Source organism: Lycorma delicatula, chromosome 9, assembly GCF_047948215.1.
Source record: "Lycorma delicatula isolate Av1 chromosome 9, ASM4794821v1, whole genome shotgun sequence".
NCBI classification, from domain to species: Eukaryota; Metazoa; Arthropoda; class Insecta; order Hemiptera; family Fulgoridae; genus Lycorma; species Lycorma delicatula.
In genome coordinates, this window is record NC_134463.1 from 24,029,689 (window position 1) to 24,053,849 (window position 24,161).

Here is a 24,161-nt window from a genome sequence, read left to right on the forward strand (position 1 = left end):
TTTTTATATAAAACAACATGTTGTGACTGATTCATAATCAACGCCCAGCAAAAACTACAGAAGATAAAATTGATGAAAATTTGTATACACATTTTTCCTACGGTGTAAGTGCACACTAAAAAAGGATTTTTTGAAATTCGAGTTTGTAGGATTAAAATGGAGTAGCTATGAAATTTACAATTTTTTGAATTTTTCAGTAACAAATGAAGATATCAACTTGATTTTGGTGTGTGTAAACTTCATGTGAATATTTAAATACCAGTTTCTAGATTTTTTCAAATTTTGAGTTATTGGTATTTTATTTTTATGAGAGATTCACAGAACAGGCTATATCACAATGTACAGTCAAATCTGGTTTCATTATTTCAGGGGATTTTCTATATTGTTTCCTCTGGACACATCTGAAAAGAATTTGCTGTTATTAATTTTATATATTTTGGAATTTTTATGTTTTAAAATATTAATTGCAGCAGTTGTGAAACTACTGGTATTCTACTTAAGAATGCCTGCAGCTACAGTTTGTGATCTCATTTATATTTATTTATTATTGATCAGATGTATTTTTGTTTGTTCTTATATGATACTGGTATTAAGATTTAGTAATCAACATAATCTCTTAATTTTATAGTTTAGGTACAATTTGTTGTGTGAATTTGGTGAAAAAATTTCAAATTGTAAGTATTTTATAGTAAAAAAAAATTCAGAAAGACTCAAAAGCAGGCAGGTAGTAGCAGTAGTAGTAGTAGTAGTAGTAGTAGTAGTAGTAGCAGCAGCCAGGAGAACTTTCAAACAGAAAAGGAATCTAATACTATTAAATACATGATTAGATTTAGGAATTAGAAAGAAATTCTTTGAAAATAATTGTATGGAGTAACACTTTATGGAAGTGAATGATCTACAGTAGGCGTTTCAAATAGACTAGGTAGGTCTTGACTTTTTAGAAATGAAGTTTTACAGGAGAATGTGAAAATTAAATTTTGAGAAGATGAAATAAAAAGTTTTTAAGAGTATTTGGGAAAGGAAGTAGTTTGTAACAGAATATTGAGAAATAGTATTGGTATTAAAACTGGTATTAGTGGACTACATGTTAAATAATCCAGGATTAGTTAATTTGATCATAACTAGGAAACTTTATTAAACAAGACAAAAATTAACATTTATATAACAGATGATTATGAAATGAAGATGTAGGCCATATATTGAGGGTCTTTTTTTGTGGAGGGATTAAGAAGTCCAGCTGTACTTGATAGGCACTTCAGCTGTTCTGCTTGTTATATAGCCATCAAACAGGAAGTAGAACTGTCTCTGAATTGATCCATAGGCAGTTCCCACCCCCCCTCACTAATACACATCTTTATATTTTCAACATGGTCACCCTGACAGTGTCAGACATTCCTCCATGAAACTGATAATGGTGGTGAAGGAAAACAAATGGATGGTAAGAGAAAACAGTAAACACTAAACCTGTTTACTCTAATGGGTAGACTGGTGTACCATAATGTAGTAAAAACAAATTAAAAAAAGGTATACATAGGTTTTGTATAACAAATATACTACTTGATTTGTCTCTTTAAAGAGAAAAATTGATTTATATTCCTAAAATTTAAAACTGCAGGAGTTTGGGTGGAAATAATATATTTATTAACATTATTTTTTTTAATTAATGAAAATTATAATTGTTTGTGATTGTTTTATTTTTCAGTCTATTGCACATTGATGGTTTGTGTATCTGTGTTCAATGAATTGGTTCCCTTATTAATTGTGTATTAAATGTTAAAACCAAACCTGTTAAATTAAAATAGATTACAAATATCAGCGTTGTGGTAGCTTTAATGTAAAATAACACAATGGATAATTTCTCTAAAGTATTTTATTATTATTTTTTTTCAGACTTACATTGGAAATGTTCTTGTGTCTGTAAATCCATACAAGAAACTTGCCATCTACTCAGGAGAACTTGCTAAGGTATATCGCTCAAGAGGACCTTTTCAACTGCCTCCCCATATGTGAGTTCCACACACAAGCTATCGTCTGTCTGTTAACCTTCATCCAGAAGTTTGGTGCAAAAAATATTAATGTAACTGTCATTCTACATTTATATGAAATTATCCATAAATACTGTACTCATAAATAAAATCCACTTTTATATTTATTACCTTCAATAATTAATTCTTTCTAATTAAAATTTAAACTAAATAATTAAAAATTAAATTATTATTAAATTTGTGTACTTTTATATAGGAAGTTTTTTAAAATTTTTGTGTACTTTTCCTACAGCCATGTTTCTGTTGATGACTATTGTCTTGGTAGACCAATGACTTTGTTGAAAATAAAATGTCTGTAGACAACTTCATATCATTTCAGTTGTTTGTAAAAATGTTATAGTAGCTAAGAAGTTGTTCTAAAATATGAGGCCATATTATTTTTTTATTATATTTTTTTTTTTATTAATATGTTCTAGGATATTTATAAATTTCATATTGTTTAAGTTTTATTTAATATTTCCATGATCTTGTGAATGATGAAGGCTGATGCGGTTTCTTTTTTCCAGTAATGCTTAAATCTCTGGTTGCATTTGCATTCAGTTTGGCTGTTAGTAATGTAATGTAACATAATATTTGTTACAGTCACTGTAATCTTAATTCATACATACCCAAGTGTTGTTGTTTAATTTTACTTATTTATTTGAAACATTGTACGTCATTAGCACACAAATAGAATACAGTAATCCATTGATATAGATATGAAATTGGATACACTGTATTGGTTAAATATCTATGATGAATATTGAGCACAGATATAATGATGATGTTAGATCACATAAAAATAATTTTCATTTGTGTTTGTTCTTTATTGGTAACATTTCACACCTACATTAATTATAATGTGGGTAATATTGCACACTTCAAAAAAGTTACATTGTCAGTACACTAGAATGATATGAAGTCTATGAATACATTATACAAATGATAAGAGCAGTTGTATGAGTATATTCAGTAAGCTACATGACTCAAATTAATAAGTTGTTTATATATATATATATATATATATATATATATATATATTTGCATGTGTTTGTGTGTTTGGTAAATTAAGTTTGTTGTTACTTTTACAATGAGTCTTACTTAAGAAAACAACTTATTAATTTGATTTGTGTAGCTTACTGAATATACTCATACAATTGCCCTTGTCAGTTGTAATGTATTCATAGCCTTCATACCATTCTAGTGTACTGACTATGTAACTTATATATATATATATATATATATATATATACACACAAATGTCATGTCCTGGGAGGATTCTGATAAACTTCATCGGTATATTTCTCTCATTAAAATAATGAAAAAAGTTCATATAAACATGGTTCGAAAATGCTTTGTTAGCGAGTTACGGGTAGTGAAATATTTTGCCCTGATTTCTGCTCCTCTCCTGAATTGAAGCATTACTGAAATTCTGGGAAGATAAAACTAAGGAGTGAATTTAGTGATTTCTTATGATTTTTGATGTGAAGATTTTTTAAAAGTGGGTCCCAGAACTGTATCACCATTATTTTCTATGAAATACATTAAAATAAACAAAAACATTGAGTTGTAAAACACAGTTTTTTAGTTTAGGCATAAAATAACTTTGTTAAATTGTCAATGAACAAAATAAAATTTATTGGTTACATTGATATTGTTAATTACTTTTCAAACTATGAAGAGTAATTACATATTACATAACAGTTGTTTCATAGTACATACTTACATAATGTTGATGTCATGATAAATTTAACATACATTTGAGTCTTAAAAATGATTGTTCATAAGTTTTCTGATTATGAATATTTTTCATCTTTTTTTAAAGCAATCAAGTGGTAAAGTTTTAAGTGACCATTAAATCTAACTAGATTTATTTTTACAGCTATAATTATAAATTGTTCATGTTGAGATCTGATAATAGAACTATACTAATGTTTTCTGAATATGAATATTGATAGAGTAGAATGTGTCATGTGTACACCATGCTGATCAAGATTGAATTTATTTTTTGTAATGCCATTACTCAAAAATCTTAAATGAATTTTATTTGAGAAAAAAAATAATAATAATGCTCAAACTGGAACAGTGTTTTAATTATTCCAAAAGTAATGTCAACAATAAACCTAAAATTAAGATGACCTATTAATATGTAATAAGATCAGAACAGTGGAAGTATGGTTGAAGAGTTATAGAAGCATATAATAGTTCTGGAAGTTTTTATGCACAAAGAATAAAAAAGTGAACTGTGTAGTTTCTTATTTCAAATCAACAACCTCATTTCACTTGTATACAAAAAAATGTCATTATGCTTTTTTTCTGTAAAAGTTAATTTTGCCATTGGGTAGGGTTGATTGATTTATTTAATAATTATAAATAAATTTATTTTTTCTAGTTAAATTTAATGGTAAAATCTTTGTTGTCTTTCTTCTGGAATTATCCCAGTTTTAGGTCTGTAAGTGTTATATAACAGAATTTTAGTTACAATTTATACTACACTTTTTAAATTTAATTACCCCATAATTACTTATTATCTGTTGTTTATGGCCATTAATTTTATATCATTTTATTTTATTTATAATTTTTGTTTTAAAATTACAAACTTGCTATGTACATTTTTATGCACAAAAAAAATAAAAGTTTTCATTTGCCTGGACTGGTGTATTTAAAAGAAATATCGCACCTTTATAAAGATACATGCATATTGAAAATGTAAAATTTTTCAAGAATTTTTATATTTCCTTTAAAATTATTGTGTAGATTACATCTTTAGTGGCAGTGTTCTATTTTGTTTTTAAAGATTCTAGAGAGAGTGAGTTTAATTATAGAATTCAGTAAATGAAGGAACTAAGTCACATCAACCAAGTCAATGGTCAATGGTACTTCAACACCCTGGGGAGCTGCAACTTCTTTTCTTGGGAGCCTTGAAATATTACACAATATTATTTCCATTTTCAGTTCAGCATTGTAGGACATAACACTTAAACATCTGGTTCGATGCAAACCACTTAGTTACTGTTTGCAGAAGCCTCTGTAAATGGTTACTAGACGATGCAACACTAGTCTCAATTGTTTTATTAGTTTCTTGAATTTTCTGGTACTTTTTGTTGGTGTATAAATAAATTTTGTTTTTCTACAGTTTTAGTGAGTTAGTTTTCAGAGATGTTATCAATTGAATATTATTGTGATCAAGTTAAGTGAAGTTTTTAAAGTATTTTTTCTTATATGCACTCTTAAAAATGAATCGGTTTTTACTATAAATCAATCTGAAAGAACAATAGTAGAAACAATGTTCTGTTGTAGCTAGTCTCAAAAATTTGCTAACTTCTTATAAATAGGTCACAAATAAATGAAAATTAATAAAATCTATTCTATTTTATGCAAAAAGGGACTATGTTTTTTTGCGTGTTTGAAAAAAAATTATATATGTGTACAAAAAAATGTTATAACATATATCAAATGGACAGATACATTCAAATGTTTATCTCATCTTCATTTAATATATTTTTGATCATATTCATCTGTCTGTTGTAAAAAAAACTACCGTGATCAAAAGATTTTGCTTGAACCTCATAGCTACAACAGTTACAGTATTGCTTATCACTGTTATACAAGCATTGATGAAATTAAAAATGTCTTGAAGTGAGTTGAAAATTTCTGTTAATATTTCAGTTTGGTCTGGCTCATTAAAAAAAAAAATACAAAAAAAAATCATTTTAGTTTATTTTACTGCCAAATATTATAGAAAACAAAATCTTGAAATATACCAATTTGTGCAGTATTTCTAATAAACAGTTTATCTTTTTGATACAGTTTATTATTTTTTTTTAATATAATGCGCCACGGTATTAAATAGTTCAGTGATTCTCAACCATTTTAGCTCCATGACCCCAAAAAGTAACAAAAATATATAATGAATATTTTGCGATCCTCCCAACCCCAACCTGGTAAAACCTACTTAAAACTATTTAGCTGTGTTGATGGCAAGGGGCATCAACATGTATGTATTAAGTGTACAAAGATGAGCAATTTACAGGTTCCAACTTGATGTGTATATGTGATCCTTCTAATTTGGTCTATTTGCATAATATTCACTGTGGGTATCACGTTCGAACATGGATATATGTTTGAACACTTCATGTTCACAGCAGTACAAAACAGGCATAAGGGAATGTAGAATGTCGGTTTAGTTTTGAATGCAAAGTGTGTGTCTGTTGCCTTTATTTAAGTTTTTAAATGCGTAGTTTCATTGAAAATAATAATTGAGGTTTCAATCTTTTAGTATGTGGTCAAACAGTGTAACTTTTTTTTTTTTTTAATTAGATTCTTATGTAAAATGAATAAATTTGTTAAAAAACAAAGTGAGCCATCTACAACCAGTGAATTGATTAGTAAAAAGACAAAGACTGTACAATGACAATTATGTAAATTATGGTTTTTTCTCAGTGGATGGAAAACCACAGTGTGTTGCTACCTTTCAGTCCTCCAATAAAAGTATGAAGACATCAGAATTAATTTGAACTTGATAACTAAACATAAAAGCAAACCTTTATAATTTTTCAAAAGAAAATTATGTATGTTGAGTAATCTACAAGTTTCTATTTGTAAGTCAAGCCATACTGATAAAAGTACACTTGAAGCATCTTATCTCATAGCATTAAGAGTAGCTAAGGTGTCCAAAACCCTATACAATCGCAGAAAACCTCATATTACCTGCTGGAATTGATATGGTCAGTGATTTAATAAGTGTGGAAGAAAAGAAATTGAAAAGAATGACACTTTCTAACAACATGGTATCAGGGTGAATCGATGACATGGCTGCTGAAGTTTGTGATCAGATAATTCTGCAAGTTAGTTCAAGTGAAATTTTAGTGTTCAGCTTGATGAATCAACAAATGTGGCAAACATTTCTCAGTTTTTGTTTTGTGAGATATGAACATAATAGGGACAAACCAATCAAAGAAAATATGTTGTTTTGTAAATCAATACCTGGTCATGTAAAAGGACAATGTCTTTTTAATGTTTTTTATGAAGCTACTAAAAACTATAACATAGATTGGACAAAATCTATTGCAGTACTTATAATGAGAGTGCAGGTGAAAACAGGCAAGAACAGTGGATTTCTAAAAAATTAAAAGATCATCTTATACCATGGGCGGAATAGACGCACTGGTTCCTTCACAGACATGCTCTTTCCAAAAAAAATATGCTGAAAAATCATTAAAAAATTCTATACAGCTGTGAAATTGGCTAATTTTATTAAAAGTTGACCAAAAGAGAAAATCTTATCTTTTCCATAAAGAAATCAAATGGTTATCACAGTGGAAGTGTTAACCTGGTTATCGAGATTAATTATATTGTTCAAGGATAAACAAACACTATTCTCAATGTTTTTACAGAGTATTGAGTATATGTTACTGTTGGATTACTAAACTGATGTATTTTTGGATTTAAACTACTTGAATGTGAATTTACAAGGATGTGATAAAAACTTTTTATTAATGACAAACAAAGTTTATGCTTTCATTAAAAAGCATGATATCTGGATTATTTGCCTTCAAAGCAAAAATATTAATATGTTTCCATTCACTTCTGATTATATTGAGAAAAATTTGGATAAAGAAGTCAATATTATTCACCACAGTTTTTATAACCTGAAGATGCATTTTCGTTAGCTAAAAATTCAGTTTGCAGAGTTTCCAGAAGATAAAAATGTTTTCTCAAAGAGATGGATTTAGTGAAAATTAGTTATGATTAGTGAAATCATTGTTGTTGCTACTGAGTTACCAGTTGAGATTCACGACCAGCCCATCAAAATGTCTACCGATGAAACATTACAACTACAATTCACATCTGAAGATTTAGATATCTTTTGGCTTGGTCGTTGAAGTGAATATCGAAATTTCATCACAGAAGCATTGAAAATATTAATCTCTTTCGCCACAACTTACCTCTGTGAAAAGGGTTTTTCGTTTGTGGTTGCGCAAAAAACTAAATGTAGGAATAATTTTTTATCACTTGAAAACAATTAACTTTTGTGTGTTTCTAACATAGCCACATATGAAGAAACTTTTAAATGAAAAACAAACACAACCATCTCATTAATTTATTTTCTTTACATGTGTACTTATAAATGCAAGTAAAATGTTTATAATTCTTTTTCTCATAAATTGATTTCATTATTGTTTACATGAAAAGTTGTAGGCTAATTTTACAACTCCCGTTCATATCACTCTGACCCTCAGGATAAAAATCGCTGATGTAGTTTTTCATCATCATTTGTGTAAATTTATATCATTCTTTTCTTTTTACTTATACGAAATACAAGGAAGTACTGTAATCTCAAAAAATTTCAATTTCCAAATTTCAACAGAAATATCTGTTTTGAGTGTCCCTGAATCCATTTTGACTAGTTTTGGCATGACATCTGTACGTATGTACGTTATCTCACATAACTCAAAAACAATTAGCCACAGACTGTTGAAATTTTGGATTTAGGACAGCTGTAACATCTAGTGGTGCACCTCCCCTTTTGATTGCAATCAACTTGACTAAAAAAGCCCAAAAAACAAAAAAAAAAACAAAAAATGGATTTTGGACTTTTTCTTAACTGCAGTAATCAACCCTCATTCAGAGTTTTTCAACGATATATCATAAATGGTACTTATTTACATTGGTCCCAAAGTTATAGCCAAATAAAATTTTAATTAATGAAATATTTGGATCTTACAAGGGGAAGGCACATTGGTTCGGTCCGACTTAATTTTTTTAAATTTAAATATATTGATTTATTAATAATAATTTACCTCTGACTGTAAAAAAAAATTACAACAAAAAATTATTCAATAATAACAATAAAAAAAATCAGAAGTTATTAGTGAAATAAAATTTTATGTACTTTTATTTTAAAAAAAAAAATTAATATATATATATAATTTAATAGGCATACAAGGAAGTCATGTAGTATCCACATCAGATTTTTTTTAATTTTGTCATTTCTACCTCTTTCATAGGATTGTGAAAATAAATTTTTTACAAAAATAGTTTTTTGATAGTTATAAGAAAAGGTTGTTTTAAAAATTATTTATAATTCAAAATATTCAATAAATTAATGCAGGATGTTTTTTGGTACAGTTTCCTTGTGTATCCAGTAGAAAATTTGTTTTTCTATTTTCTTTATGAAACTAATGTACTGAACTAATACTAATGTAGCTTAGTGTTGACAACACTAAGCTACCTAAGATGGATCTCCTAAGAGCTCATAGATCCTCTGTAGATGACTACTTCCTCTCTTCTTTTATCCCTTCTTGCCTAAATAGATGCCATGAGTCAGCTGCTGTACTATCTCTTTAATCACTCTTGGGATGTTAGTTACTAAATGTAAATAAGTCAGTTCATTCTGGAAGTGGTGGCTTGGCTGATGGTCTGGCTTGGCTGAATTCTATCTTGGTGGTTTACCACAACTATTGTGTTAAGTACCTGCTGGGTAATCTGGACTTCCTAAACCATTGCTATTAAAAAATAAAAAAGTAATACTCATACTTAAAAAATTGTCATTCTAGTTAATTTAAATTTGGGTAAAATTAGAATTTACTTAATTTAAATAGATTTTTATTATGTATGTTTATTATTCAAGATGTTACAGAATTTAATAATTTAAAAAAAAATATAATTACAATAAAATTCTGGAAAAAGATTCCATTTAAAGTATTTTGATGTAAGGTTGAAGTTCCAGAACAACAAAAGAGGTACAGATTAGGATTTATCAGAATCTGAACATGGAAAAAATAAATGACCTGAAGTAAACGATAAATGATCATGGAAAAAATTTCTGTTCTGTCTAAGTGTAGAAGGATGTTAAGTCATCCAAGGATGTTAAGTTTATTTTTTCCATTTTTTAAGGAGAAGAACTAAATATAACATAATGTGGAGGTTTGTACAGCCTTAGAATAAATAGCATTAGAGGGTCGGCAGCTCATTATGATAGATTATTTGATTCTTTGTATAGTAGTCATAGAAAATTGAGCTATAGTACAATGAAAATACTTATTAACTTATTTAAAATCCCAAAGGCAACTGGATTTGTGGGTGGGGGATATTCAACATTATTCTAAACGTTTTTTGCCCCAGATCTCAAAAACGCACTACCAAAAAAGTTGAAATTATCTTGGCACAATTACCTTGCTATATGTATTCCAGCTTCGGCCTGATTTTCGATCCTATTGGACGAGGGAGCATCACGATACCCGTACTTCCCTCCCACTCAGCAGTGCAGGAAGTCTTCGGAAATTTTGACCGAATTTAAGGGACATCATGATACAAGATATCCCTTATGATTCAGTATAACATAATAAACAAAAAAATTCATATGAACAGATGCCCTATCCTTTTTTTCCGTCTGTCCACCAGTTATTTGGTGTGTATGTACCCAAAAAAAATCTTTTACAAAATAAATAAGTCTGAATGGTTTACATTTGGAAATTAAAAAAATAGTGGCCATTGAAGTTTTTTTAATTATTAATAGTTCTGTAAATGCAGTGAAATTCCTATAACTTGAATATTCCAGGGAATAAAGAAACATTTGACGTACGGAAAATTCGAGTTATAGAAACATACATATTACGAAATTACTACCCACTGTAAATTCACTCACGTAAAATGTATAGCACTGTTTAAGAAAATATTGCATTTTTTCCATATACAGTCTTATATATCACAGCAGTATTATTATGTGGAATAATACATCATTATAAATCAGTATACAGTACGTGCTACTGGTTAATACGTATGTATAGTATGTATGTAATTAGTAAGTTAAACTTAACCTACCAGAAGAGTATTCTATTACCATGGAAGACACAAAACATTATTATACAAAATGTTTAACCCTTTTATTGTGAACAAAATGATGACACTTCATTTGTTCAAATTAAGTTGGTTGAGAAATAGTTGAGATTTGACTGAAATTTTTTATTTCGGCAAAAACTATGCATGAGAACTGAGACAAATTGTCACACTGCATAATTTTTCAGCATCCCTAGCTACAAGTGGATTTAGCAGTACCCAATTTCACATTTTATTAATTTTTTCTAATATCATTAAATAAATTTTTATATTAAGAGCACAAAATTTATAAAAAGTGTTTCCTTGTTAGAGAATCATATAAGGGATTATTAACTTTTATTATTTTTTATAATTTCTGTCACTATCTGTTTTTCAAGGTGTGGTTGTTATTAAAAGTGTTATATGAGGTAAATGTCAAGCAAGGGAGTCAAATGGGATCCAAATGCTTATACAAGGGGATCAAATGCTTATACTAAAAATTTTCACTAAATACATTATAAATTTTATAATAAAAATGCCTTTTGGTTAAGGGGGTCAACTGGGACCCAAAATACTAAGATTTTTTATTTTTTCTTAATTATACTTTTAATACTACATCATTTTTAAAGTAAAGATTTTATTTAATCAATGGTATCAAATTGAATTCAAATTTTTTTACTGAACATTTTGATGTTTTTTTTTTGTGATGTTAGTGTAAATATTGCATAATTAAGTCATTAGCGTTTAAAAACTGTATGGCATATTTGAAATACAAATATGTCAAGAGCAAAGGTGGGAAAGTTATACAACTCCATGCCAGCTTTTTTTTTTTTTTTTATTAATTAGACATATGTTTAGAATTTGGTAAAAAGTGTGTTGAATTGTTTTTGTCATTTAGTATGTACTGTTGTTAAATGTTTCTTAATATAATTAATAATTTAGAGTTTATTGGTATATAGAATATCAAGGTTGTTGTCAGTTTTAGTGATCTGTGATTTTTGTTTACATTGTTATGGAGGGAGGATTTTAACACAAATATTCTTTGTGTTAAGCCTGCTTCCTGTTTGATCGATGTAGATCATTGGGTGGTTCAGTATAAATATACCAGGGGAATTGTTTTTGTTTTGCAGTTGTGGAATGATTGTTTTCTTTTATTTATTGTTCTGAAAGCTGTAACCAAATTTTTAAAATTGTGAGTTGCTTTCTTTTTAATCTTTGTGTATTTTAGTGATGTGATTTTTACTTTGTTTATCTTTGTCCTTATTTTCATTTATACTTATTTTGTTTAGAAATGTGTCTGTGAATGTGATGTAATATACAATTATGTTTATTTAAAAAAAATTGTAGGTAAATTATTGTTACAGATATGCTGTTGCGGGATCTGCATATCGTTGGCTGAGAGATCGTAACGAAGACCAGTGTGTTGTTGTTTCTGGTGAAAGTGGATCTGGAAAAACAGAAGCAGCAAAAATGGTTTTACATTTCGTATCATTTGCTTGTGGTACACAAAATAAAGATATGGTTATTATTAAAGATCGTTTAGTACAATCTGGACCACTACTAGAAGGTACAATTTGATATTTTGATTTTTATAAACAATTTATTTACAATTCCTCTATTAGAGCACATTTGCACATAATGTTGTAACTAAATTTTCTGATGTCTAAACTAAGTATTTGACAGCTGAATAACCAAACGTTTGCTTAAAATACAGTTGTAATACCTTTTTGTTGAATGCGTCTATTCAACTGATTTTTTTTAATGTGATTGGTGTTCTACGATACTAGGATCTGTAAGCGTTGTTTGCTTTTGCAGTTGAATACAATGAGTCATAATTACATCATTGAAGCTAGCAGTAGGTATACAGTTTAAGGCTTCAGGAAATCCAAGATGTCACTCCATTCCCTGGTGGAATGATGACTGCCAAAATGTGATTAGGAAACAACGGCAGGCACTGCAATAAATTTCATTGCAGACCAACAAATGAACATCTAAATTTATATCATAAATCTAGAATAGTATGTCATTGTGTATTCATAGACACTAGAAGAAAGTCATGGAGGAATTACGTATTTACTATCTCATGCACTACTCTCACATCTACTGTGTGGAAGAAGCTTTGTGTGATTTGCAGATCTCAGAAACAGTCTACCCTCAGACTTATTCATGAAGGAGAACTTCTTATGTCATCTTCTGCAGTTGCAACTAACCTGGCAGATTATTATCATTCAGTGTCCCTAACTTCATCATGAACTAACAAATTTTATAAGATACAGAAGGAAATAGTATCAATAAAAGTTGATGATTCATTTGGTGAATTAAATGCTCCCTTTACATTCAGGGAGTTGTTGTTTGCATTAAAAATATCACATGACACCTCCCCTGGATCTGACAACATTCATCTTAGTATGCTTTCAAACTTATCCAATTCAGTGCTACATTACCTATTGCATATTTATAACGTGTTGTTCTCTGTGTAAGTCTTCCCACCTGTCTGGTTGAAAGCTATTCTCATACTCAAACCTGGTAGAGACAAAGCATGCTCCTCAGACTACCACTCTATCTCCTTGACAAGCATTTTAGGCTAAGTGATGGAGAGATTGATGAACCACAGGCTTACATGGTATTTAGAGAGACGTGCCGTGATATCTACAGAACAATGTGTTTTTCGCCAAGGACAATCTTCCATTGATCATCTGGTATCATTGGAAACTATTATCCAGAATGCTTTTCTGCTCCACCAGCAACTTGTCACTATTTTCTTTGACATTAGGAGGATGTACAATATGGCCTGGCAATGTGATATTATAAACATCCTTAAAGAATGGGGAGTCATGGGCAATATGCTTGCCTTTATTAGGTGTTTCTTAAATGACTGAACTTTCCGTGTATTGAGCCACGTCACCTTGGAGAATGGAATGCCTCAAGGAAGTGTATTGAGTGCCACCTTGTTTAGCATCAACGTATTACTGTTGCTATACTATTGTATAGCAACAGTAAGCAATAAGTATAGCCTTTTGCTGTTACTATTGTTGGTGTGTGCAGCACCTGTTTCATGTTCTCTATTTGTTGATTATTTTGATATATATATATATATATATATATAGCAAATGATATGTATATGTCATGAGATATATATCATGACTTCTTCAACAGCCACAGCTGAGAAACTACTACAGAGTTTTATATCTCGCCTTGACTCTTGGACCAAGGCTTCATGTTCTCAAACTGAGAAAAACAAAATATGTAATTTTTTCACCTACCCTTTTATTCCATGATCCCTTCTCAATGGGGAGCCGATTGTTATCTCTCTTCGCATTAAATTTTTAGGTTTGCTTTTTGATAGTCAAAACACACCTTTTCTTTCAGCAAATGTTACCAATCTGTATCCAAGGTAAACCCAGACGCAGTAGCATACGCAAATGGGTCAAAACAGAATTATACTGTTGGATGCTCTTTTGTTGTAAATGACAGAACCTATAAGTTTGGTCTACCTGGTATTACAAGTATCTAGAATTCTGAACTGTATACCATCAATAAGGCATTGATTATCATTAACCCAAAATGCTGTCACATCCTTAATTGTAGCGATTCCTGTCATGTACTACAAGCTTTAGAAGATTTGCATTCAAGACATCCTACTGTCACCAGAATTCATAATGCAATTGCTGAGTTGAACCTTCGCAACACACAAATGAGCTTCTGCTGGATCCAAAGCCATTTGGGAATCCCGGGTAGTGAACAGTGCAGATTCCGCTGCTAAAGATGCATGTAGTCAACTGTCTTTCACCAATCTTGTTACTACTACCGATTTTATTAATTCACACACTCTTTGAGGAGGGTGACAAAGTGACGACTACTACAGTAGATAATAAACTGCGATACATCAAGGATATTTCACTGCTATGCAGCTCTTCAATCTGGAATAATCTTAGAGAGGAGGTTATTATTTGCTGTTTACGAATAGGGCATACTAATTTTACACATAGACACCTAATTAATCAGACTAATGTGCTTATTTGTGTTTGTTACGACTGCCAACTAATGATACATCACATCCTAGTGGACTGTATGTGTTACGCTATATTGTGTCGTAAATTTAAATTAGGAGCTAACATCCAAGGTATTCTAGGAAACAATACAATAATGGTGTCGAATAGCTTGTTGTTTTGTAAGGCTGTGCATCTGTATTCAACTATTTAATAATTATTGAAATATATATATGTGTTCTGGGCAATGATAATGCAAAAGCATTTATCACCTTCCAAAAAAAAAATAATTTGTAGATATGTTCACTACACAAACAAGAGATGTAGATATCTGTGGAGTCTGAATCAAAGTAAGCTATGTAATTATATCTAGAAACTGTGATACTTTGAGAACTGTAATTTAGTTTTATAACTTTAAGTTTAGTTTTCCTAAATTCAGTGGGAGCCCTTTAAACAACCACCTTGATTTCTCTCAGTTTATTAATAACATATTATTTTAAGTCTATCCTTTCTTTTAATCCTTTCCTTTAATTTAAATAATTGAGTTACAGATAGAGTTACAATATTTTTTTGTCTGCAAAATAGTGTGGTACCTAAAAAGTAAGTAACTTGGCTTTTTAATTGTTACTTATCATAGATAATGCTCTTTGCTGTTTCAAAGAAACAGCTAGTCTACATTTGGTAATGCTTGGGAACCAGTTTATTAAAAGTGTGTAAAAGGCTTTGGCCATTAGCATCATATTCCTTAGCATTATCTTTCAGTTTTCAGAATGTTTTTCTTGTTCAATATTATGATACATTCCAACTGTTGTGGAATCATCATCTCTAATTATATGTGGCACAAAATTAAAATTGCTCATTTTTTAATGTTTTTTTTTTCCAGCATTTGGGAATGCCAAAACATATCGAAATGATAACTCCTCTAGATTTGTAAGTATTTTTTTTTAATTTTATGACGAATAAAATAAATAAATCAGTTATAGTAATAAATTGAAAGATATGTGTGTTTGATATTAGTTAGTCTTTATGCTTTTTTTTTTGTTGCTTTTACGATTTCATAGGTTCACTTTAGTTCAATTTCTGGGCCAGTCCATTTTGTAAGCGGTTCTTATTTCCGAATCGTGTGAGTTGTTTTATTCTTGCTTTTTTTTTGCCCACATCCTTTTGAGGCATTCTGAACTTTGGTGTCTGCCCTCGTCTCAATACACCCTGTTGGATTTCTATTTGATTTTAGGTTCAAATGTTATCATATTAGTTTGTCATATTTTCCAGATTTTATGATTAGATCTTCTTTAGATATTCTCAACTCTTCCTTATCTTTTCCAGACTTCCTTTATCCATTTCGGTTCTTGTTCTTTCCCAGTATAAGTTAATTATTTGGTTTGCAGGTCTGGTGTCTTCTGCCCTAAGTAGATGACCTAAGAATGAAATTCATTTTTTCCTGAAGAAATTTGTTAGTGGGGTTATTATTTTATATACTTCTTCATTTGGGATTATCCTCCACTGTCCTTCTACTACGTTTTTCTTGTTTATGCATTTTCTGACTATTTTTCTTTCTTGTCTTTTCGGTCCTTTCTACTTCAATCTTGTATGGTCCAAAGAGAGTCTCGCTGGCGTATTGTATTTCTGGAAGAATTACTGTTTGGTAATGTCTGATTTTAGTTTTTATCAATAGGCATTTTTTATTGTTTATGTTTTGGGTAGTTATTAATGATTTTTTAAGTTTCTCAGTTCTTTCTTGCCAGTATATTTTCTCATTGATGTTATGTGTTATGGTATCTGTCTCCTAGGTATTTAAATTTTCCCACTAGTTCCACTTTGTTTACGTTTACATGATTATTGCATACTGGATCTCTGACCATAATATTAGTTTTTTCATATGATATTTTCAAACCTATTTTTCAGCAAGTTGTTCTAGTGTTTTTATCTGGATACTAGCATCTTTTATGTTGTTTAAGAGGAGAGCTAATCGTCTGTGAAACCCAGGCAGTTTACTTTAATTTTTGACAATTTTCATTCTTGATTAGTTGGGTAGGGTATATTTTTCTTTTAGTTTTAGGGGCTTGGTTTTGTTGCTTCCTTTGGGGAGTGAATTTAATTTTGACTACATAGTGAGAGCCTGTGTCTACTTCTCAAAGGACTTTTATGCTGTAGATTTCTTTGTGGTGGTGTTTATCCATGAGGACTTGATCTAGTATCCATTCACCTTTGGTGCAGTAGGAATGTTACCAGGTATTGAGTTTCCCTTTTGAAATATGTGGATTTCAAGATTAGGTTATGGTTTCTGGTGAGATCGATGAGTCTATCAATTTTTATTTGTTCTCTTTTGGCAGGCCATTTTCCAATTAAGTCCAATTAAATCTTCTTTCTCTGCCTAGTTGAGCATTGAAATCTCTGTTTAGTTGTTTAACGTGATTTTTGGGAATGTTATTTATGGTATGGTTGAGTAGGTCCCAGAACTTTTCTGTTTGTTTACAGTCTTTTGGAGATTTTTTTTATTATTAGTCATGGCATGGGCATTTATTATGGTGTAGATTTTATTAGATGCTTTTAGAGTTAATGTTGATATTCTTGGGGATTGTGACTTGAATTCTTGTACATTGCTTATTATTTTGAGGCTGACCAAAAAGCCTATTCCAAATTTTGGGACCCTTTTCATTACTCTCTTCCCAGGTATATCCTTGAGATTCCATGGCGTACTGGTTGGTGTCGCTTATTTCCTGCAGTTCCATGATGGGAATTTTGTGTTGATCCATTTGGTTGGTTATTATTTTTACTTTACCAATCTGTACAAGTGAGTTAACATTATGTATGGAAATGTAGGTGATTTGCTTTGGTTTGGTTTTGGATTTTGTATTGTAATTTTTCATGTGTGTGATGTTAGGGCATTCCAATGCTTCCGATCACATATTATTTTCTAAGTGGCAGTCCACTATATCCAAGTGCTGTCTTTTCTGAACTCTGGTATTGCTTGGTTCAGCCAGTGAAGTATTCCTTAAAAGACCTTTTATGGTTGACTGTCAAGGGGTCACTTATGGTGAGACTAGGTCCCAAGTTACAACATTACATGTGATAGAGTCTATAGTTGGTGTGACTTGATGATGAATGAAGTTGTGAAGTTTGTTTAGATTCATTTCACCAGACAAATTTCTCCTATTTGTTCCAGTTATATCCAGGCGCATCTCTTGAAGGCTCAGTCTGACTTTTGTTAAAATTTTTATTTTGGAAAAAAGTTAAAAAGTCCAATTCTAAACATTACGTCCTGATTCTCTTTATAAATGATGAAATAAATAATGTTATCATTTTTTAATAGTAGTATTACAATTTATTTTACTTATTACCTGTAAATTGTATAACTAAATTATTTTTAAATAATCTTTAATTTTATAAACTTGTACTAATAACATATTTGTGCTATGTGAATGAAGTTGTGGTATAGGCTACTTTTTTCTTAATTTCTTATTTTATCTCAACAATTTTTTTTTTTTAATATTTCATAAGTATGCATAAAAGAAAACAGACATAGTCCTGAACTTTTTAAATTAAACTGAGAAAATATTATAGTAAAATTTGGAAAATATAAAAAAATTGTCTTTAAATTTGAGAGTGGATTTGATATACTTAGAAATAATATTATACAAGATAATTAATATACAAGTAAAATGAATTAATATACAAGTAATATAAGAGTAAATATATACTACAAGCCTTTCGAATATTTATCATATCAAAAAATATTTAGACTATTACACAGTAATTGATAAAATTAATACAAATGGTATTTATAAAATAGAAATTGATCAGTCAGTACATTGTTATTGTAAAAATTATTGTCATTTAACACACAATTTAATGAATATATGAGAGCATTTAAATATAAAGTAAGTAATCAGTTTAATGTAGTACATTGTTTATTAAAAAAACAAACATTATAACTATTATAGGAAATAAAATTTACATTAATAATAAACAAATAGAAAATATGGTAAAATATTAAATTTATTAGAAGTTCAGCCCAGCTTCACACTTCACTCTGCTCTTTAGATCTCGTAAAAAGAGATCCAGGTTTTGAAAACTCGTTTATTTATCGTAATCGTGTAAAAATACATAACTTTAACTTTAGTTATAAATTTCTCTAAAATTAAAAAAAAATAATTGTAACTGTTTTCCACACAACCCATGATGTACATAGCCAATGTGTGTTTTTTTTTATAGTCTTGAAAATTTTTTCAAGACAATTCATTTTTGCGTGTCACATTAACTGTGTGTTACAAAAAATTACTGTAATTAAAAGATTTTTACTATTTGCTTTTCGGGTACTTTAATTATTCATTTCAATTTTTTATTTTTACTTCATAATTTTAACATTAGCCCTTGTACTGCTAACAAATGTGCTGTTTGAATTTTTAAAATTGGTCATACCATTCCATAGATATAAATAAATTTCGGAAAAATAACTGATAACCGAATGGTCCAGTGTACATTATTTTTATGCAAATGTTAGCACTCAGCACGGTAAAAGATAAGCTGTTTGAATTTTTAAAATTGGTCATACTGTCTCGACTGAATTTCAGAGTTAGAGAATGATGAGACAGCGGGATAATCAAAAGTATAAAAGAAAAAAATGAAACCCATCTCTGCAATAAATAAAAACTTTTTGCCGAATTAAATTTTTTTTTATATCAATGGGGTCCTTAATCTTACATTTCAAAGAGATCAACTCCTTTTTTTATATATATAGATAAAATTTTTTTAATGTAATATTAAACAAATTGATGGGGATCTTCTAAATGGGTCAGTAATTTATTAAAAACTGTTGTGGAAAGGAATTAATACTCTTTCTTGTAAGTAGAAATATTATGCTGTGTAACCTTTAAATAGTAATCTGATGTGGTTTGATAAAGGTTGATGTTATATTATTTTTTTTTTAAATAGCTTAAGATTTTTAGCAGACATTTGTAAATATAAATCTATGAAGTATTTACAATTTTTAATTTTGAAATCTTTAAATATTGCAGTCATTAAAGCATTATCAGCCATGTCGTGTTGACTTGCTCATGTAATTAATGAATGGATTCAGTAAAACAGTCCCAAAAACTTGTGCATAATTTGACTGTTGTGTAAATTATGTATAAAATAAGTTAATGAAGAACGATAAATTATTTATCCCGCATAAAATAAAATATTAACCTTCATTGTTTATTTAATCAATAAGATGCAAAAATATTTAAATTTTCCTTTCAAATGCATTACTGGTATTTTAATTTTATTTTAACTACAAGTATATACCTGGTCACCATGAGACATGTACTAACAAACTGGGATTTTCGGCTAGTGATTGGTACATTATAGTGCCTACTGTTTGGTTATAGTTCATTATTTTATGAAGAAAAAAAATCACATAAATAAAAAAAATATAAGGTGATATTTATTTATAAATTAATAGACAGGGAATAATTTTACTTAATTTGCCAGTAACAACCAAATAAAAAACAGTAATTATAATTCATTCAAATTACTACTTTTTGAAACTTGACAAAGATAATACAACCATTTTAAATATGTTTAATAAGTAGTATGAAGAGGTAAGATATTTCTTATTTACAGATTTTGTTTGTGTATTAAATGATAAGAAATATTTTTATGCTACTTTATAAATTGTTATATAGTTGTAATTTATGTATTTTTATTGTTTTTTTTTTTTTGTAGGGAAAGTATTTAGACATTGAATTCGACCATAAGGGTGACCCTTTAGGTGGAACAATAACTAACTGTAAGTATTTAAATTAATATATTCAGTTCATTATTATTAATGATTTAATTTGTAATGCAAACAATTTATAACTTATATTCAGTTGCTGAACTGCACAGTGATGTGCATTGTAGCTACATCGTAAATTAAATTATAAAAGATTTTCTTATTAATTTAGCATCATCAAATTTTTGTAACTTTTTTTTAAAGTACTCTGAGCTTTTTTCTAACTTTATATTTTAAACAATTTTTATGCCCTAAGTCTTTTATTTCTTTTCATCTCTAACGTTTACTTTTGCCTACTATTCTTACTCTTCACCTTATCACAATACCATACGTATTTTTTTTTTTGTAAAATCAAAAATTGTAGATGTTTATTAACAACAGGTTTTTTATTTTAGATGTTATGACATGTATAATTGTTTGATATTTGTGTCTTGTATTTTCTATGATTTGATAAATTAATATTATTAATTAAAATGATTATGCTAAATGATTTCCTACAAAACAAAATTTATTCTGTGTGTTAACACTCATAACAGATTCACTTTATGTGAAGCAGTGTAATTTTAAGAATTACTTACTTTCAGGTTTGTTGGATTCTGAATTTTCAAAAAAAGTTTTAAAAAATTTAAAGAATTGCTATTTTTAAACTTTGATCGGCTCCCATACTCCCAATACTGCTCCCAAAGTATTTTTTGATATCACTTGGATTACTACTATGTAGACAACAAAATATGCAATAAATAAAAAAATATATTTTTTTGATTTTTGGGAAAGTGGGAATTTTGGGGTAAAATTAAAAAAAATGGTAAGATAAGCATGCACGCATGTACTGAGCTTAATATAAAGTGGAATTGTTTGAAAAAATTTTGAGAGAATTGACCTCAGAAACTACCTACCCCCTGAAGATATTGACCCCAAAATTTTACCAACATATTGCCCCATATACAAAAGTTTCCCTATAAAATTTTATCAAAACCAGTTTATTCAATCTAAATTTCAAACACGCCTACACATGTACATATGTACATATGTTAGAACAATACCCTCTCATGTTTTTTTTGTTTTTTGGGGTTCCTGGGTCGTGAAACGTAGAGAAATGAAAAAAATCCGTACTCCATTTTCTGACTGATTACAATATTTTTGTTGTTGCAGAATAGCTCTAGAGCTATGATAACAGGAAAGTAAAGAAGAAGAGCATAGTTTCTGAGAGTTGACCTTTATTTTTATATTTTTTTTAATGACTTGTTTATTTATTGATAACAAACATTACATCACAAACATATCTGCCTAATGTTACTTTTGTTTTTCTAATATTGTATATTTAAAAAAAAATCATTTAAGTTAATTTGAGATATCAATGTATTTAATAAAATGAATATTGTGTATTTGAAAAAAATTTCTTAATTAAACGGCATATAATTTTATGATAAGTAATTATTTCAGATCTGATTTAAAATGAATACATTAGAATATATTGATTAAAATCACTTCAGATGCATACTTAATAGAATGTGTAAGAAAGACATTCTAAATATTGCAGAATTTAAAAAAAGACATTTCTAAAAATAAAAGACATTCTAAAATTTTAAATGAAAAAGTAATTGTTTTTATGTTCAAAGTAGATGTTTTTATTGAAGAAAATACAGAGGAAGAGTCTGTGTTTTGATTGGCAGATAATCTTAACATGCAAGAAAGAAGATGAATGCTCACAAAATGCATTAGACGGTACAAGGAACAAAAGACAGCCAAATTGATGATGTTAATAACAAGGGGCAACTGAAATCTAATACACACTGGAATGTGGTTAAACTAAAGGCATACAAAGCGACAGGTGCTACCATCTTGCAGTTCTCCTATTTCTAACACTATTACTAACACTCCGAAATTTGCCCACTTATTTTCTCCCTTTCACCTTTGTTATGAAGTCAAGTATGCCTGCTGTGTCAACCCATCCAAAATAATGTGCAGTGATTGAAATTTTTACAGCCAGTACCATTCAGTGTTGTCTAAAAGCTGTTTGTGATGAAACTTTTGAACAAAGTACTGCGAGTCGGTGGGCAATAAAATTTTATGCATCAGAAGTTGGTATTGTGAATATTGAGGATAAACCTTGCAGTGGTCGATCAGTTTCTGTGACTGATGAGAAGCATTATAAAGATAGTTAGATGAATTGATTCAAACTGACTATTTTAACAACTTACAAAATGACAAATTATAGAGCCAATAATTCTGCAACATGATAATGTTTGGCCACAAACATCATGTGCAACTGCCGAGGCTTTTGTAAAGTTGAAATTTGAATCTATTCCACACTCTCCATACTTATAAGATTTGACTCCTTGTGATTTTTCACTTCTTTCTACAATTAAAAGAAGGGTATTATGGTATTTATTTTTTCCACAAATGATTAACTAAAAGACACATCATGGATCAAGGAAAAATTACCTGTATTAGCATTCTTTATTGATAGAATGAGAAAACTGGTTCACTATTGGGTGAAATATGGTGACTACTTTGAAAAATAAATGTAATTAATTTAATAAATTATATCCATTTATTGAACTTTCTATTAGGAATCTACTTACTTTTAACATACTTTGGAACAAAATTAATTATCTATTGTGATTTGGATGTATTAAAATAAATTTTAAATAAACATAAGTTTCTGTAGCAGGTAAAATGTACTTTGATACCATATTTGTATCATTCAACATCTCTTTTCATTTGTGAGTTATGTGCAACTGTCATTACATTCCAGCCACTCCTTGTATACTATTATGTATCCATCATCTTGACATAGAAAAGAAAAACGTCTCTTAAGTGCAAAAGAAAGGAACCTAACCAGCTTCTTAAAAAAATAAAAGATAATAATTACAAAAAAAGAAATTAAAAAAAAACAAAACTTGAAAAAATCAAATTTATAAAGAAGTTTTTTTTTATTAGTTCATGTGTCAGTGTTCTTTTAATTTAGTTTCATTCTATTATTATCAAACATATTTCTTTAAATTAGTATATGTTAATGTACAAAAATGTAATAGTACAAAATTACTTTTTCTGGATTTTATAAAGGTTATATTACCAACATTTAGGTTTTTGTTTCAAAAACTTATTGTTTAAAACGTAATTCAAATTAAAAGTAATGTTCATAAATTATATAAATAGTCATTTGTCCTATTTTGTTTCATCCTCATGCCTCCAAAGGTGATCAGTTTTGTTGGTTCTACTGTACTGGGATTTTGATACTTATTTTATTGATAAAATTTATATTTTAGTATTCAATTAATATATTTTATTTGTAGTTTGCTAGTTTATTATTTTGTAAATATTTGTTTTTTTTTTGTTTTACATGCTGCTAGACCTCCTAGAAAAAGTGAGTACTATGATTCACATGATATTTAAAAAATAAGAATTATTGTCTTGACAGTTCAGTTTTCAAACTAGGTTTAAAAATTATGTTGCATGTCTGCTTTAATTAAAAATATAAATTTATTTATGAAACTGGTAACATTATTATTGAAATTAAAGTATTATTATTTTGTTAAAATTAATTTTCAACTTTTTTCAATTTTA

General features: G+C 28.9%; 1 protein-coding gene across 1 annotated transcript in view; it reads left to right on the forward strand.

The window, feature by feature from the left end:
- The window catches only part of Myo95E (Myosin 95E), a 231,765-nt gene that overhangs the window by 114,903 nt on the left and 92,701 nt on the right, over positions 1 to 24,161 (forward strand). Inside the window, exons 3-7 of the mRNA XM_075375247.1 lie at positions 1,891 to 2,006; positions 12,209 to 12,411; positions 15,717 to 15,763; positions 20,543 to 20,606; positions 23,948 to 23,961. Of these exons, the coding sequence (XP_075231362.1) occupies positions 1,891 to 2,006; positions 12,209 to 12,411; positions 15,717 to 15,763; positions 20,543 to 20,606; positions 23,948 to 23,961 (444 nt within the window). The remainder of the gene's footprint in view (positions 1 to 1,890; positions 2,007 to 12,208; positions 12,412 to 15,716; positions 15,764 to 20,542; positions 20,607 to 23,947; positions 23,962 to 24,161) is intronic.